The sequence below is a fragment of the Alexandromys fortis genome, unplaced genomic scaffold (genome assembly GCF_014885135.2).
Source record: "Alexandromys fortis isolate MF-2015 unplaced genomic scaffold, M_Fortis_MF-2015_v1.1 scaffold_178, whole genome shotgun sequence".
NCBI lineage: Eukaryota > Metazoa > Chordata > Mammalia > Rodentia > Cricetidae > Alexandromys > Alexandromys fortis.
Genome location: NW_026068054.1, coordinates 2,084,013 through 2,101,374, shown reverse-complemented (window position 1 = coordinate 2,101,374; position 17,362 = coordinate 2,084,013). Strand labels below are relative to the sequence as shown.

The following is a 17,362-nucleotide window of genomic DNA, read 5'->3' as shown; positions in this document are numbered from 1 at the left end:
CATGTTCCCGGGGGTTTGGGGCAAGTGAGAGGCTCACACCCCAGGAGCGCGCAAATCCATCTTTGCCGAGGGATCTCTTTAAATATTCAGTGAGAAATAATGGCATTTGAAACACCACCTATGGAAACATTATTATCTTCATTCTTCAACATCAGACCCACTGATAGCTTCGTTTGTCTTTTTATCAAAATCTACAGTACCCAACAGAAACTGGAGAGGGAAAGAGCGAGATGCGAGAGAGGAGAGCGGGAGGCCAGGGAGACGCGCAAGGGGTGGGTGAGCAAGGGCAAAACTAAGAAGAGGTAGGAAGAGTGAACAGGGAGATTGAAAGAAGGGAGAAGTTATACTAAGAATAAAAACAGGAGATGGAAAAGATACTGTCAACTAACACACAAAAAAATTAAGGGAAAAAGAGAAAAATGGGAGAAGGAAAAAAAGGCCATTTAGGAGAGTGCGATATGGGTACTGAATTCTGAGGCTCTAAAAGGCTCTGCCGCGAAGGCTGGTGCCCACTTCGCGCGAGCCGACTATGGCTCGATCCAGACTCAAAGGCGCTCCAAAATTGGGGCGTCCTTATGAGCCCTCTCCTCTCCCGATCGCGAGATAGGACAAGGATTGTGTATCTGCACCCCTCCCCCGCCTCCACCCCCATTACTCAGCCGAAGTTTAGTTAGTTTAGTCCCTCAGGCGCAAGACTTCGGGAATCTCGCCTAGCGGAAACCCCGAGGCGAGAGGAGATATAGACTACCCAGGACCAGCCCCAGATTCGCGGGAGTCTAAGCTTGGAAGAGGGAGAGCAAGGCCCGGATTCCTGGGTCCCGAACTCGGGTAAGGGAGGCTGTTACCCCGCTCTGGGAGATGGAGACGGAGAGAAAAGTTTGGGCACCGCGCGTGGCAAGTGTTGGAAAAGTGAAGGCGAGTTGTGGTGTAGCTAGGGGGCGGCGGATAGGACCCTCTCCCCTCGCACTCACTCCGGGGCTTAGGGAAGCCACCTCGTCGCAGGCGAGGAGGCAGCTAGGGTAGGCAAAGGGGTCCTGGGTAGAGGCGGTGCCTAGGGTCTGGCTTCAGCTGCACCTCCCAGGCCGGGGGCGCGCAGCCTAGCACCGGAATAGAGGCGCCCCTCCCCTCCCTACCGCCGAAGCTGAACTCGGAACCAGGCAGGTCCCTGCTCTCCACCCGCCCGGGGCTTGGCGGCGCCACGGTGGCCGCCGCCTCCCCGCGGAGTGACGCGCCCTGCAGCCAACCGGGGCGGCTGGGGGGAGGTTCGGGAGGGGTCCTGGGCGGAGCCGAGCCGCCCCCTTATCCCACGGGCACGGGGCGCTTCTCCCGAAAACTTCAGCCTTAATTGTCCCGGGAATGTCCGAGGTAGAGAAAGGGAGCTAAGGAGGCAGCCAGAGGCTGGAGGAGCGCAGCTCCCAGCAGGGAGAGAATGGGGTGGCGAGAAACCGGCCCCTCCCCCCAAGCCCCAAACCCTTCACGTTCCCAAACCTTTCCTGGGTCCTCTTCTCCGCACCCCCGCGAGCCCGGGATCCTGGGAATGGAGAACTCTGGGCGAAGGATCTCCGAGCCAGGCGGCGGGCAGGCGGGAGGGAGGCCCGGCAGCGGGCGGGAGGCGGACCGGCGTGAAGCTGGCTCGTCCCCACTCGCTTATTTTTTTTTTACGAGGGTGGGGGTGGGCTGCTTTCTGGTAGCTCTTAAAGAAACGAAGGAACACTCACGAAACGGGACGCCCTCCCCACCCCCAATCCCGCCACGGGACTCCCTCCCCCCGCGGGCCGGCACGCAGCGCGGGAGTTGGGAAGTTCGCCGCGCGCCCGCAGCCTAGGTCCCCAGCCCCCGCAGCCAGCCCCACCCCCACGCGGCCCTGCTCCGCTTGGCTCCGGGGCGGGCATGCTAATTCGGGTCGGCCCAGCCCGGGATGGAGGGCGGGGGGGGAGGGGGAGGGGAACGAGCGGGGGGCGCCGGCCGGGGCGCCGGGCGCGCAGTGGCGAGGAGGCAGGCCCCCGGCGGCCGGGCCGCGGAGTCCCGGGCGGTCGCCAAGAGGGTTAACCCAGAGTCGGGCGGCGCGGCGCGCAGAGCCAGCCCCGCGGCCGGCTTATTGGGCCAGCGCGCGGAGAGACAGGGGTCTGCAGCAAATCACGAACTAATTGATTAAGGCGAGCGGGTTTGAATAGCGCTGGCCCGGTGCCAATCGCCTTTCAAAGAGCCCCTCTATGATTAATCGCAATGCATTATTGATAATCATAATTATAGCAGGACACATGCGCGCTGTGCCCGGGGCCGGGGAGCCGGGGAGGGGGCGGGCGGGCCGGCGGGCGGGGGGAGCCGCCGCCGCCGCCGCTCGATTTCCGTAATTTTGAGAAGATTTTTTTTTAGTAATTTTTTATTCTGCCCCAGCTGATGTTTGAGCCAGCATGTCGCGGAGGAAGCAAGCGAAGCCTCAACATTTCCAATCCGACCCCGAAGTGGCCTCGCTCCCCCGGCGAGATGGTGAGTGCTCCGGCCCGCGCCGCGGACACACAGACACACGCACTCACACGCACACTCGGACCCACGCACACGCGGCGGGCCCCGCGCCCACCGCCGCTCTCGCCTTCTGCGCTCGGCGCGTCTGATTTTATTTCATGCTTCCTCGATTTCAATTTGCCGGGCCGGGTTTCCCCCTGCCCCGGGAGAGCCAGCCCGTCCCGGCTGGAGCTTTCCGGAGTTCCGTGTCCTCGGCTGGGCGGAACAGGGTCGGCTGGCCTCTCTCCTCCGCCCCGCCGGTCCGAGGAGCCCAGGCCACAACACGGCCTCCCCAGGGACGATAGCGCGGACCGAGGCCGGCTGTGGCTTCCCACGCGAGGTCCCCCGTGCTCCCCGCGCGGCACGCGGGTCCCTGGGCTGGGCCTCGGTCTCCTGGGCCTCTCAACCCAGCCCCGCCGCCAGCGTTGAAGAAGTTTACTTCGTGCCGGTGGCTGAACGCCGAGCGCGTGGGGAGCTCGCTGCACCCCCTCCCCACTCTCGTACCCACTCGGTTAGCGAGGGAAATGTAGTGCCTTTGGGGGTTCCGACCTGTGAGAAGTGGGGACCGGGGTGGAGGAGCGGCATGCTGGAGTCGCGGCCAGAGTGTACTACCGGTCGCTCTGGAGCCTGGGCTTAGGGACCTGGAAGTGTCGCGGTCCGGCTTCCCAAGTTTATCCCCACATGTTTCTCCCGACATTTGCACCCACAATCACTCAAATTCGGGCTGGGGTGTGTGCTCCCCACCGATTGAGGAGTTCCCTCCAACGGGACCGGTCCTGGAAAGGGTCATTCGCTGGACACCCTCTCGGGTCCAGGGGTTAGCCCGCCAGACCTCTGACGCGAGCAGGCGACGAAGGCAGGGTCCGGAAAGGAATGGGCAAGTCGGGAAAAGTTTGTGTGAGCGAACTATGGCCTAGGGTAGGACACACCCGGTCCGGGAACTGGGGCTACGGAGGGAAGAACCCTCCGACCCCAGCGTGACCTGAACTGTTTTCGGGGCAGAGTTTCCGAGCTCCCAGGCCGGAGGTGTCGCTCGGTCCCCGGGTCACCCGGCGCTGTGCCCGACTCTGCTGCGTGGGTCCGCGGCTACTGCTGCCTCTCGGGATCCTCAATCCCGGGGGGCGTTGCAGGGTGTGGAGGTGGGAGCTACACCCCAGCAGAGCTCCGAAGCGTGACCTGAGATCCGCGCCTCTGCCCACTCCGCTTTGCGGACGGCTGAGCCCCACGTCGCAGGCTCCTTCCCCAGAGGCCTGACTGAGCCGCTCTGGGTGCTGGGACGAGCAGGCAGAGAGCCCCAGCGAGAAGGGACCAGCGCTTCCTTCCTCCTCGCTGTTGGGAGAGGGCAGCCCCGGCGTAAGATACCTGGACATTTTTTGGGAGACCAAAGACCCATTAAGGCAACTGTTTGCCCAGCACTTTTTAAGCTCGAAGCCTTATCAGTGTCTGCTTCTCTCAGCTCTTCGGAAAGATCCCTTGAAACGCACCCGGTTTACCACCCCAAAAGAACCGGTTCGAGGGTAAGCCAGATGAGATTAACCAAGGCCGCAGCGACCACTCGAACTATTTTTGTGGGGTTTTCTCAACTAGTTTTTTTAAGGCCTCCTGCCGCCCCCACACCAATCTTCCCTTAAGTTTCTAATGAGCCTTACTGTTAAAGTTAACAATTTGCATACGAAATAAAAAAAAAAACCAACTAGAGAGGAGAGGGTTTTTTTATTTTGCAAATTCGTACTGATTATTTACATTTTCCACGCAAAATTTTCAAAAAGCAACAATCACCACGTCGGGCTTTGGAAGAAGTGATGCTTGCTAGTTCTCCGCTTTGAGTCTGGATCTGAATGTTTAATAGTTAAGGCTTCTCATAAAGCAATAGCATTAAAGGGCTTCACTACCTCTCGCTATTATTATTTATTAGTACAATTTTTTTAGTTTATTTGAGCTTTGAGGTAAGTTAATTAGGGAACTGAATCAAGTTTCCTTTCTTTCTCTTTCTTCTTTTTCACTTAATTCTCCTTTTTTTTTTCTTTCTAAAAGCTGGTTCATTGTCCACAAGTCTTGATTATTCCGAGCACCCTAGGAAACACCCCTCCCAGGCCCTTTTCTCACTCCCTCCTTTTCTTCAGGAGTAATAGTTTTAGGTTATGACTGTTTTTACATGGCTGAACAATAAGTTTGGAAGAAGTTGCCTAGAGGGTAGGTTTCGTAATAGGGTTGCAGGATTTAGTGTGCACTCCTCCAGGAGAGCCCTCCCCACTAGTTGACGGTCAGGAGGGCCTGCCATACCCGGTTCTCCACATCCGGGAACAGTTGTGAGATAGGTAGAAATGAAAGTCCAAGACATGGCTCAAGTTTGCTTTTTAAAAACTCAGTTTTTCTACACTGAGTCCAGCCATCTCCATCTCTTTCCCTACGTAGAACCTGCACTTGAGAAGGTGTTGCTGGATGGTTGGTATTTTTACTTTGGAAGGCAATCCCCTACTCAAATGCCAGCCTCACTTTTTCTCCTATCACAGGAGGGTTTGGTTGTAGAAAATGAAGCAGCAGATATTAGCAAAGTAAATCCGATTTATGCCCTTCTCCCATATTGTCCCTCAAAGTGTCTGACCTAGAGCAAAACAGAAAAGTTTGCAGCCCCAGCCACAGTGGCCCTGAAGCAGCCATTCTCCTGTTTGGCTGTCTGTCCTCATTCATGTATATGTAGTATGTACTGTCTTTGAGTTGTACAAAGAAAGCCATGCCATGCTAAGCAACCATTCCAACAGCTTAATTCAAAGTTTTGCTTTGTTTTTTTAAGGATTATTTAGTTTGTCTTAGAACATTGGTAGTTTATTCTCCTTGAGCATTTTTGTAAGTTTTTTTTCTGTTTTTTTTAATTAAACCAGGATTACGCTAAATAGGATCCATATCTTAAAAGATATTCAACAAGTCTCAAGTTACTTGTAGAAAGATAACTGGCCTTGGAAAGATTATTTACTAAGATAGATAATTCTTGGAAAAGGGAATATGTACTCTTATGCTTTTATATGAGTTTGTGAGTTTGTATTTCCAGGGTGTGTGTGTATGCGCGTGCACATGTGTGTTTATTCCTTTTGGCTATGGTTTCAATATTCTTGAAGCTACTTGGAAGCCCCATTCTGACTTCATTCGTTTAAGTACTTTTGTTGCTTAGCTTTTTTTAAGGATAATATTGGAAGAAAGTAAAAACATCAGGAACTGCAGATAAGATATTGACTCTCCTAAGAAATATCCTGAAAACCCCATCTTACTCATATTAATATAAAAAAATTCTATTATTTACCAAGGTAATTTACTCATTGTAAGCAACTTAATGGCCACACATTGATTTCTGAGCCCCAAAGGTTAGAGAGAACTATAATGAATTGCTTTACAAAAAAAGAAGAAAAAGTACTGACACCCACAAGACAGGGCAGTTGGAAAGAATTCGTGTTTAGACAAACCTTTTTTAAGTTTGGTGAGATAGAAGATTCTGGATGATTAAAAACTGATCTGCTTTTTTGTTTTGTTTGTTTTTCGAGATTTGTTTCGGGCTGCAGATACCTACTAAAATATTGAAAACAAACAGCAAAGCCAGATCAGGCAGGGGATAATTACGTGAAGGTGGCTCTTTGGTTTCGAGGGTTTGGTGGTGGTGTTTTCCATCCAGTTTCTGCCCTGGCTCATGGGCTTGAGTACCAAACTAAAGGGTGCTCTTTGGGAGGCTGTCTTTTCTCTGCGTTTGGAGGCTTCAAGTTTGTTGTTGTTGTTTTGTTTGTTTGTTTGTTTTAACCAGCAATCTCCTTCAGAAGGCAAGAGCCCACATTTTTCTGGTTGAGAATCTGGAAGGCGATGGGGGGTGGGGGTGGGGATTCAGGCAGGTTCCAGGTTTCCAAACTTAGCCAAGCTCAGTGGGTAGCAACCAGAAAATCAAAATTCTTCTACATCTTAAACATGGTTTTTCTAGCACAGTCCCTATTGCAGAAAGCCTGCGTTCCAAAATATCCTTAGAGGGGAAAGAAGAGACTATTAACCTAAAAGACTTGACACCCCTCCCCCAAGAAGAAAAAAGTCCGTGCCAGGCTGTAGAAAACCTGCACGCTTAGAGCTGTTTTAACCTTTGCCGGCCTCCTCCCATGCAGAGGTGACAAGGTCCAGATCATAATATGTCCTTCAGTGTCTTCCCAGTGACCCCCAATTTGAGTCTTGCTAGTCACTTAGCAGGAAGTTAGTAGTTTATTTTAGTTTCTCCTTATCAGCTTGGCTTCTTTTCCTAACCTTATTCCCCTGCCACCCCCAGATGCCAGACCCCCAAAGGGGAAGATTGACAGGTAATTCCCATAGCTCAGCTTCACCCTCCAACAACAGGGATTTAGTTTCTTGTGACTTTGCCAATGTTTGTGTAGTGAGCGTTTAGATCTCGCCTTAAGGAGTCTCTCTTTTACGCGTCACTGGGATAGGAAAGCCACAAAGCAGTTTTCGGACAAACCCTTGCAGCTGGAACCCCATCTAGTGTTCAGTTTGATTCATCCATGGGGAAGACATTTTCCCCTTTTATTTATTGTGAACAAGGAGTGGGCTAGGACCAGTGCTTTCAATGGAGAGTGTCTTGTCCATGTTATTCTTTTTTCAGAGATTACCCTTGCATCCTTTCACACAAGCGGGGCCGGCACTGTAAACTTGAAGGAGGCCAGTTAGTTTGTCGTTTCGCATAAAGGGAACTTCAGGCACTACTGAAGATATGCCCAGCATATGGTGTGCTTTTCTGGAACTTTACATTGGCCATTTAGAGTCTGTCTTAAAAATTAAAAAAAAATTTAAAAGATACAGAATCATTCAATCATATATGTTCGTGATCGCCTTTGCAAGTAGATCCATGGGGAGGAACAGCCTGTTAAAATTAGGGGCCCCAACTCCACCATTGTTTGAATTCTATTAAGAAATGCTAATGTGGTCTTAAGGTAATGGGAAATAGAGTGGAGGCCCTTTCTACAGAGCTCCAAAAAAAGAAAACTAATTCCGGTGGAGCCTGGTGCTTGGTTTCTAGTTTTTTTTGTTTTGTTTTGTGTTGTGTTGTGTCGTTTTCCTTTTCTTCCTTTCCTGCTTGGCTGGACCTTTCTGTGCGAGGCATAGTTTTATTTTTGTTTTCTGAGTAGACGGCTAGGCTGCAACGCTTCCATGTTCTGCTTCCGAGTCTGCTGGGTTCGTTCGGTTCAGAGGATGAAAAAGTGACAAGTTGGAATTGGGGGCCTAAAGAGTTAACCAAGAGCTTACACATCTGGAATTTTAGGGTTAATTCGGTATACACCTCCTTCCTCCAAAAAAGAACTGAAATTTTAAGCATCTTTTTCTGCTTGTTGAGGGGGAAAAAAAACTCTTGCTTTGTAAATTTCCTACCTGACTGGAATTACAAAATGAATGTGAATTCAAGGTCTGGAATGCGATTTTCACCACAATAGGAGGAACAAGGCAGCCGTAGTTAGGATAATGAGGTCACCAGTTGCTACTATCCTGACTAACAGATTATTGAGAGAGATACAAGATAACAGAGGATAGGATCAGGGAAAAAAAATGAATTAGAACACAGGCGTGTGTGTGTGTGTGTGTGTGTGTGTGTGTGTGTGTGTGTGTGTGCATGCGCGCGCCCGCGTGCATGCGTGCCTGTCTGCCTGCTATCTAATTGCAACTTAAAAGTATTTCTTTTAGCAGTTGGAGCCCCAGATTCGTGCTGGTTTCCTGGCCTGTCTTCTTCCTCTTTAAGCTGCTTCCCTGGAACTGTGTTCACAATGCAGATGGGTTTAAAGTTAGGCATTTTAGAGTGTAACAACACCTGCTTCTGAAGTGAGTTCAAAAATAGACACCAGGATTTTGAGGGGGTGGGGGCAACATGTTCATAAACATCAGGAAATTAAATGAGTTGATTAGACAGTGAGATTAAATGTCAGCTTACTAAATTGTGGGAATCAAAGCTTAAATATTGGCCAACTTTTAGACAGGGTCTCCTCTCTCTTAGAAGGCAGCAGGCACTTGTCTTCCAGCGTCTCTATCTCCGTCCTGTTAGCATAATCCTAAATATAAAAATGTTCAGGTTGAACAACTTGAAAATTCTCAAGTGAGGCTTGAAGCAGCACCAATGCAGAATCCCAGTGCGGGCAAGTAATAATCCATTAAGCCCTCCAAAGGAACCTCCTCTTATTCTTTTCCCTATATTTTATGAGAATATCAGATGCTTGCAAGTTATAAAGAATTAAAATGCCCTTTAACCGTGAGCACAGATGTGCTAAATATTTGAAGCAGCCACATTGTAATGTGTACAATTGATGAAGTCAGTTTTCTGATTTCCCTTGCCTAGTTATTTAGTTCTGAATCTGCCGTTATTTGTCTAAGCCCAGCTGACCAAGCAAAACTGTGTTTTAAAGTGGCTTTATGTTTTGATAAATGTGAGCTGGTTGAAAAGTATTTTCCACTGAATGCAGAGCTTAATAGAACATGCTGACATAATAGTTTTAATGCATTTTGTTGAAAATGTGTGAACAAACAGAATAGCTTTTGTTCCTTCATAATTGGCTGTAAAAGTAGATAGAAACATAACCATTACATATGGAAATGTGCAGAGAGAAAGAAATAACATTTCTGTTGAATATATTAGGAATTGCATTTCCTAGTTTAAAATAAGCATCCGAAATGGATGCATCATTTAAAATCAGTTGTCAAAATACGAAGCTTTAAACAGAATTTTTGTCACATCATTTTGTCCCAAGTGAAGCGGTGTAACTTTAGCAAATTTCATTTAATATTTTGTTTGTATTATTTCAAGGCAGGGGGAGAGACAGAAAGTGCTTAAAACAGCACCTTCAGTGTGCATGGGAATCTGGTGCCAATTAGAATGATTAAACATTAAATTAAAACTGGATCATTATCGGTATTTTCTGCCACAACCGCGATTTGTTTGGCGTTGTTAACGCGTTTTGCACTATAACCCTGTGTAGATTTAAAGATGGGGATTAGGAAAGCTGGCTTATTAAGTATAACTCAGCTACTAAAATAACCCTCCCAGTGAGGAGAGCGTGCATACGTTCCACATACTTCACCAGGGGCCCTCATTGACTTCCGAGACACTCCAGGCAGATAGAGTTAAGGAATTTTCACAAGTGACTGTTTAGGTGTTAATTGTATTTTCTGAAATGCAAAACTCTTCCAGCTTGTTAGATGCTGAATCCAAAAAGGTAACCTCTGGCTCTCTTGAGTGGACATGCATTTGACTCTGGGGGAGGAAAGGAAGCATTTTGATTTTGCATGTATTCATATCTGCAATTGCCTTTTTTTTTCTTTTCTCCTGTGAGTTTTCTAGAAGATTCAATTTGGAAGCCATGGAAACTACCCATTATCTGATTCAGCTTTGTAGAAAAGCATGCAGGGAGGTAAACCTTGAATTCAACAGTTTTTTCCACAGCCATCAGAGATGACCACACACCATTTGTACAGCAGAAGTTGGTGTTCCCCATGCTGAGCAAACAAGGGGACTGCCATCCTGTCTTTGAATAGGATGTTAGCTTGGACTTGGAGATTTTGATGTTTAATTTACAAATGGGTCTTAGTGAGAAGACCCCTGAGCAGCCAGAGAAGACAAACAAGAAATCTGGGATTTTAAAATTTTTTTATATGTGTGTGTGTGTGTGTATGTGTGTGTGTATCTAAATGGTGTCTTTTCACATATGAAACCTTTTCATAGACATATATATGCTTGATACAATCTTTTAAACAACTGATAACAGTAAGACACAAAGTGTTTTTAAAGACATTCAGGCAAGAATTGGCAGACTCTCCTATGAGCACGATTCCTTCGGGGTGGAGTACTTCTAGCACGTTCTTCCGCTCCTGTTGAGCAGGACTGTAGATGGCATGATTGTTTTTGTCCACAGAGAGGCCGTTTTCGAGGAGACATTTAGAACACCGCCACTTGGAGCACAGTGACATATATTCTCCGGCAAAGAGAATGATCGCCAGGGCTCATCCCTGAATCTGAAAGACAAATGTGTGTGTGTGTGGGGGGGGGTGGTGGTACATAGGTACCAGACAGACCTGTGCGGGATTATGCGCCTGTGTTCTCGTGTGTGTGTGTGTGTGTGTGTGATGCTTCCTCTTCTAAAACAGTCGGGTCTGTGGCTGATGTGATTGTACTGTGTCTGTCACTCCTTGGCCTGGGCTCAGGTTCCAGGCAGGGGCTTGAGGTGACTCTGGAGTTGTCGGGCCCCCAGCTAGGTGATGTGTATGCATTTTTTCCCCTCTTGTCAACAACTGATTGGAAGCTGAATGACTACAAATTAGTTTAGCGGCAGAACAAACTGTCACAGATATCTTTGCATCCGTTGAGAATGAATAAGGTTGACAGAAACTCAAGAGCCTAATAAGTTCTCGGCCTGCTTGAGGGACCCTCTCCCGGCAAGTAGACAATCAGTGTATAAAATATTGGAAATCAATATTTCGCTATGGAATTTCATTATGTACCAGTGTCCTCCCTTCATGGTATTTTATATTTTGATGAATTATCTAAAGGCCATAACTATCCACAATGCCATCTGGATAGGAATCTCGCAGCGCCCAGGTAACACTACCTGACTTCCAGGGCTTCCATTTGGCGCTTTGTAGACAGGAAACATTTACGGCCCTTTCTCTCTTTCTCAAGTCATTGCTGACAGTCTGTCCTGGCGTCATTTTTAACCCTGAACCTTTTGATGTTTATAGGGGACACAGAGAAGGGTCAACCAAGTCGCCCCACCAAGAGCAAGGATGCCCATGTCTGTGGCCGGTGCTGCGCTGAATTCTTTGAGCTATCAGATCTTCTGCTCCACAAAAAGAACTGCACTAAGAATCAATTAGTTCTGATCGTCAACGAAAGTCCAGCCTCCCCACCCAAAACCTTCCCTCCTGGCCCGTCTCTCAATAATCCTGATGAGCAAATGCAAGACACGGTGACCAGAACAGACCAAGAAGATTGCAGAGACCTTTCAGAACACAAAGGACTTGACAGGGAAGAGTCCATGGAGGTGGAGGCCACAGCTGTCACCACTAGCAGCAGCAGTACGTTGAGTGGCGTCACCAACATCACCACCCCAAGCTGCCTCAGCGGCTCCTCCACGGGTACCTCAGCCATCACAACCTCTCTACCTCAACTCGGGGACCTGACAACACTGGGCAACTTCTCGGTGATCAACAGCAACGTCATCATCGAGAATCTCCAGAGTACCAAGGTGGCAGTGGCCCAGTTCTCCCAGGAAGCGAGGTGTGGGGGGGCCTCCGGAGGCAAGCTGGCCATCCCAGCCCTCATGGAGCAGCTCCTAGCCCTGCAGCAGCAGCAGATCCACCAGCTGCAGCTCATAGAGCAGATTCGTCACCAAATATTGCTGTTGGCATCTCAGAACGCAGACCTGCCAGCATCTTCTAGTCCTTCTCAAGGTACTTTACGAACATCGGCCAACCCCTTGTCCACACTAAGTTCCCATTTATCTCAGCAGCTGGCGGCGGCAGCTGGATTAGCACAGAGCCTTGCTAGCCAATCTGCCAGCATCAGCGGTGTGAAACAGCTCCCCCCAGTCCAGCTACCTCAGAGCAGCTCCGGCACCATCGTCCCGCCCAGCAGTGGCACTTCTCCCAACGTGAGCCTCGTGACGGCGGTGGCAGTTCCTACCCCATCCTCAGAGAAAGTGGCTTCCAGTGCTGGTGCCTCCCATGTCAGCTCCCCGGCAGTCTCGGCGTCATCGTCACCAGCATTCGCAATAAGCAGTCTGTTAAGTCCTGCATCTAACCCACTTCTACCTCAGCCGACCCCAGCTAACGCTGTTTTCCCCAACCCTTTGCCCAACGTTGGAACAACTGCAGAGGATTTAAACTCCCTGTCTGCCTTGGCCCAGCAAAGAAAAAGCAAGCCACCAAATGTCACTGCCTTTGAAGCAAAAAGTACTTCAGACGAGGCATTCTTTAAACACAAGTGCAGGTTCTGCGCAAAGGTCTTCGGGAGTGACAGTGCCTTGCAGATCCACTTGCGCTCCCACACCGGAGAGAGGCCCTTCAAGTGCAACATCTGTGGGAACAGGTTCTCCACAAAGGGCAACCTGAAAGTTCACTTCCAGCGCCACAAAGAGAAGTACCCCCACATCCAGATGAACCCCTACCCCGTACCGGAACACTTGGACAACATCCCCACGAGCACCGGCATCCCCTACGGGATGTCCATCCCCCCGGAGAAGCCGGTCACCAGCTGGCTAGACACCAAGCCGGTCCTGCCCACTCTGACCACTTCCGTTGGCCTGCCATTGCCCCCAACCCTTCCAAGCCTCACGCCCTTCATCAAGACGGAAGAGCCAGCCCCCATCCCTATTAGCCATTCTGCTGCCAGCCCCCAAGGCTCAGTCAAAAGTGACTCTGGGGCCCCTGATTTGGCCACAAGAAACCCAAGTGGGCTCTCAGAGGAAAGCGAAGGGTCTGTTCTGCCACCTTTCGGTGGAAAAAGTGAAGAGGCTGGTATGGCCATCGGCTCAATCCCAACAGCAGGCAACAGTGCCCTGAGTTCCCCAGTGGCTGACGGTGGCCCAGGGGGGGGCGCCTTCACCAACCCTTTGTTGCCTCTCATGTCTGAGCAGTTCAAGGCCAAGTTTCCTTTTGGGGGCCTCTTAGATTCAGCCCAGGCCTCAGAGACATCGAAACTGCAGCAGCTGGTGGAGAACATCGACAAGAAGGCCACAGACCCCAACGAGTGTATCATCTGCCACCGGGTCCTCAGCTGTCAGAGCGCCCTGAAGATGCACTACCGAACGCACACCGGGGAGAGGCCCTTCAAGTGTAAGATCTGTGGCAGGGCCTTCACCACGAAAGGCAACCTTAAGACCCACTACAGCGTCCACCGGGCTATGCCCCCACTCCGAGTGCAGCACTCTTGCCCAATCTGCCAGAAGAAGTTCACCAACGCGGTGGTCCTCCAGCAGCACATTCGAATGCATATGGGGGGACAGATCCCTAACACCCCGGTCCCTGACAACTACCCCGAGTCCATGGAGTCCGACACGGGCTCCTTTGATGAGAAAAATTTCGATGACTTAGACAACTTCTCGGATGAGAACATGGAAGATTGTCCTGAGGGCAGCATCCCGGATACACCCAAGTCGGCTGATGCTTCCCAAGACAGCCTGTCCTCGTCGCCTCTGCCCCTCGAGAGCTCGAGCATCGCTGCTTTGGAGAATCAGATGAAGATGATCAATGCTGGCCTGGCAGAGCAGCTGCAGGCCAGCTTGAAGTCAGTGGAGAACGGGTCGCTGGAAGGAGACGTGCTGACCAACGACTCATCCTCCGTGGGCGGCGACATGGAGAGCCAGAGTGCTGGCAGCCCGGCCATCTCCGAGTCTACCTCTTCCATGCAGGCTCTGTCCCCCTCCAACAGCACCCAAGACTTTCACAAGTCACCCAGTGTGGAGGAGAAGCCACAGAGAGTGGGGCCGGGAGAATTTGCCAATGGTCTCTCTCCCACCCCAGTGAATGGGGGCGCTTTGGACCTGACCTCGAGTCATGCCGAGAAAATCATCAAAGAAGACTCCCTTGGAATCCTCTTCCCTTTCAGGGACCGGGGTAAATTTAAAAACACTGCTTGCGACATTTGTGGCAAAACCTTTGCTTGTCAGAGTGCCTTGGACATTCACTACAGAAGTCATACCAAAGAGAGACCGTTCATTTGCACAGTTTGCAATCGTGGCTTTTCCACAAAGGGTAATTTGAAGCAGCACATGCTGACACATCAGATGCGAGACCTGCCATCACAGCTCTTCGAGCCCAGCTCCAGCCTCGGCCCCAATCAGAACTCGGCGGTGATTCCCGCCAACTCCTTGTCATCTCTCATCAAAACGGAGGTCAACGGCTTCGTGCACGTTTCTCCTCAGGACAGTAAGGATGCCCCCACTGGTCACGTCCCTTCGGGGCCTCTGTCATCCTCTTCAACATCCCCAGTTCTACTCCCGGCTCTGCCCCGGAGAACTCCCAAACAGCACTATTGTAACACGTGTGGGAAAACCTTCTCCTCCTCGAGTGCCCTGCAGATCCATGAGAGAACTCACACTGGAGAGAAGCCCTTTGCTTGCACTATCTGTGGAAGAGCATTCACAACAAAAGGCAATCTGAAGGTACCTGCTCTGCCTGTGCCCACCACCCTTTCTCATGCCCTTGGCTGCTGCTGCTGCATGCTCCTGGAGCCCTCAGCTGCATAGTCAGTGAGAAGGTTCTGGAAAGGGGACCTGCTGCACGCATCTGACGGGAGTGGGCGGGGGTGGGGTGGGGGGATATGAAGGAGCCTTATTAGGTCAGGATCATGGCAGGGACAAGGGTAGTCTATAGCTTGCTGCATGTCACCACGCCTTGAATAATTTGGTACCTAAGCAAAGTAGCAGCTTTTCTCTGCTGTCTCGCTAAGTGCACCAAATGAATTGTTTTACCTACCAAATCAGACAGCCTGGCGTTGCCATGGGGTATTGATTAAAGACCTCCATGTGGCCTGCGTACTGCCCATATCACTTAATAATTACGGCTTCCTTTGGCATATGCAGCTATTTTTCATAACTGCAGTCCCGCTTGGTTTGTTTTTCTAGAAACGGTAACATCACTCCTCCGCTAATGGGCATTATGATAATTGATTACACGACATTTCCTACTGATATGTGTTGGAAATAAAGCAAACATGCTCGTTCTAGAGCAACAGTTGAACACTCTTGCTGTGTACATTTTTCTGTTGACAGAGTATTTCTCTGGAGGTTGCTGCCAGTAATGTGAAATGAATAATTACTTTCTGGGTTTTCTCTCTCTCTGTGCGGGGCCCTCCAATGGGCAGTCAGTGAGGGCTACTTTCTTCCCATCTGAGAAGGACATTTGCAGGGCAAAGGTGTCAGATACAATAGTTAGCACCGCAATGAGAGTGGACATAACAATTCTAACCCAGAAAGGCACTATCCGCCACTGCCTGGCTCGCTCCGGGCCATTACAAGCTAAACACGGGTAATAAAAAAAAGAGTAACTAAGGCTTCTTTGCTCAGGGAGAAGCGAGCCAGCCCAGGGGTGCAGAGAGCGAACGCATTATTACTAGACCTTGGGAGTGGATGGTTCCTGGTGTCTTTCCCCCTGTCTGTTACATAATAAGAATAGACATTTAAGCCACTTGCTATGTCAAGGTTTGGGATATGAGTTGAGACAGATTCAGCTATTAAGCTTCTGACTCTCTCTTTTTCTTCTCCTCTCTCTTCCCCAACTCACGTCCGCAGGTCCACATGGGCACTCACATGTGGAACAGCACCCCTGCACGCCGGGGCCGGCGGCTCTCCGTGGATGGCCCCATGACATTTCTAGGAGGCAATCCTGTCAAGTTCCCAGAAATGTTCCAGAAGGATCTGGCGGCGGCGAGGTCAGGAAGTGGGGATCCGTCCAGTTTTTGGAACCAGTACACGGCAGCACTGTCCAACGGGTTGGCCATGAAGGCCAACGAGATCTCTGTGATTCAGAACGGTGGCATCCCTCCAATTCCTGGAAGCCTGGGCAGCGGGAGCAGCTCACCTATCAGCGGGCTGACAGGGAACGTGGAAAAACTGGGGAATTCCGAACCCAGCGCTCCTCTGGCCGGCTTGGAGAAAATGGCGAGCAGCGAGAACGGAACCAACTTCCGCTTCACCCGCTTCGTGGAGGACAGCAAAGAGATAGTCACAAGCTAAAGATGCCGGAACATTTCCACTCAGAATGCTGCCCGAGGTTGCCTCCTGCCCCAACCCCTTCCTTCCCTTCTGGCCCCTGGGACTATGAACTACACTATGAAGACATTCTTTTGTACTTTATTCAACCTCTAGAGTTCTAAGAAAGCTTATTTATTAGTGCTATAACCTTGCTTTGCAAACAGGATGCAAGCATTACCTTTGGTCTTCTGTATTTTGGACTAAATACTAATGGACTAGAGTGCTGTAAGCTTGCTGTAACATTTATGGCAATCACAAGTTGCCCTGCTAGGCGGTCTTAATCTGGCATTAACTTATTTTCTGTATCCAGTTTAATATGAATCTGATGTTGATGCAATGCCTCCGTGATGCGTAGATCTCTAATAAAGTCTGTATATAAATGTACACTTTGATCCTGCTGGGAAATTTTATCAGCAACCACATTGTCTGATCTTTCCAAACAGATTGAAGGGAAGGACTTTTAAGTACAGGCTGAACATTCGAAGGGTTTGGGTTTTGTGTTTGTCTGTTTGTTGTTTGTTTTCGGTTTTGTTTTCATTTTTTATTCTAAACTTCAACCTGCTTTTGTTGTTGTTGTTATTTTATAGAGTTAACCATTTCCGTTTTGAACTGCTATTCGTGTGCTGTGCTTTTTACTTGAGTCGTCTTCGGTGTTAATAAGTTTCTGTACAGTAATAAGCACGCAGAATTCTTTAGAGGAAAAAAAAAACCACAAGTGTTGTTTTGGTAGTTGAAACTGAGACGTAGCATTTTTTGCCTTGTAGGGTTTATTCACCGTAGGAAACGTGTGCTGGAATTTCACAATGCTGCTAACGATAGCATCTTGAACAACCTTCAGTGGAGAAATGTCGATGCTCTTGTATATACAATAAGAAATATCTCTTTCATTAAAATGTACATAGGTTCCTCACAAGAGCAAATGCTTCTCGACCGAGAGCGAGTATAGTGTTGGTTTATTTTGTATTAGGTAAGGAAGGAGAGGAAACGGACTGTGACATGCACTTTCTTGGAAAGATGGAAGGGGGGGAGGGATTCCGATTCCTTTAACATTTAATGCTTACTAACAACAGAGATACTGTAATTTTGCTCAAGTAATCAAATACATC

At 49.6% G+C, this 17,362-nt stretch overlaps 1 protein-coding gene across 2 annotated transcripts; it reads left to right on the top strand.

Annotated features, from left to right (window-relative positions):
- The first annotated feature begins 685 nt into the window (after positions 1 to 685).
- Positions 686 to 16,994, top strand: Sall1 (spalt like transcription factor 1). 2 transcript variants are annotated; one of them, XM_050119796.1, is made up of 4 exons: positions 686 to 828; positions 2,398 to 2,490; positions 11,245 to 14,666; positions 15,795 to 16,994. In XM_050119796.1, exons 2-4 carry the CDS (start codon positions 2,415 to 2,417, stop codon positions 16,236 to 16,238), a joined length of 3,942 nt encoding a protein of 1,313 aa, XP_049975753.1. In that variant the 5' UTR covers positions 686 to 828; positions 2,398 to 2,414; the 3' UTR covers positions 16,239 to 16,994. The 2 variants fall into 2 exon arrangements, with proteins under 2 accessions (XP_049975753.1, XP_049975754.1); XM_050119797.1 differs by lacking the exon at positions 686 to 828 and adding an exon at positions 1,308 to 1,365.
- The last annotated feature ends 368 nt before the right edge of the window (positions 16,995 to 17,362 follow it).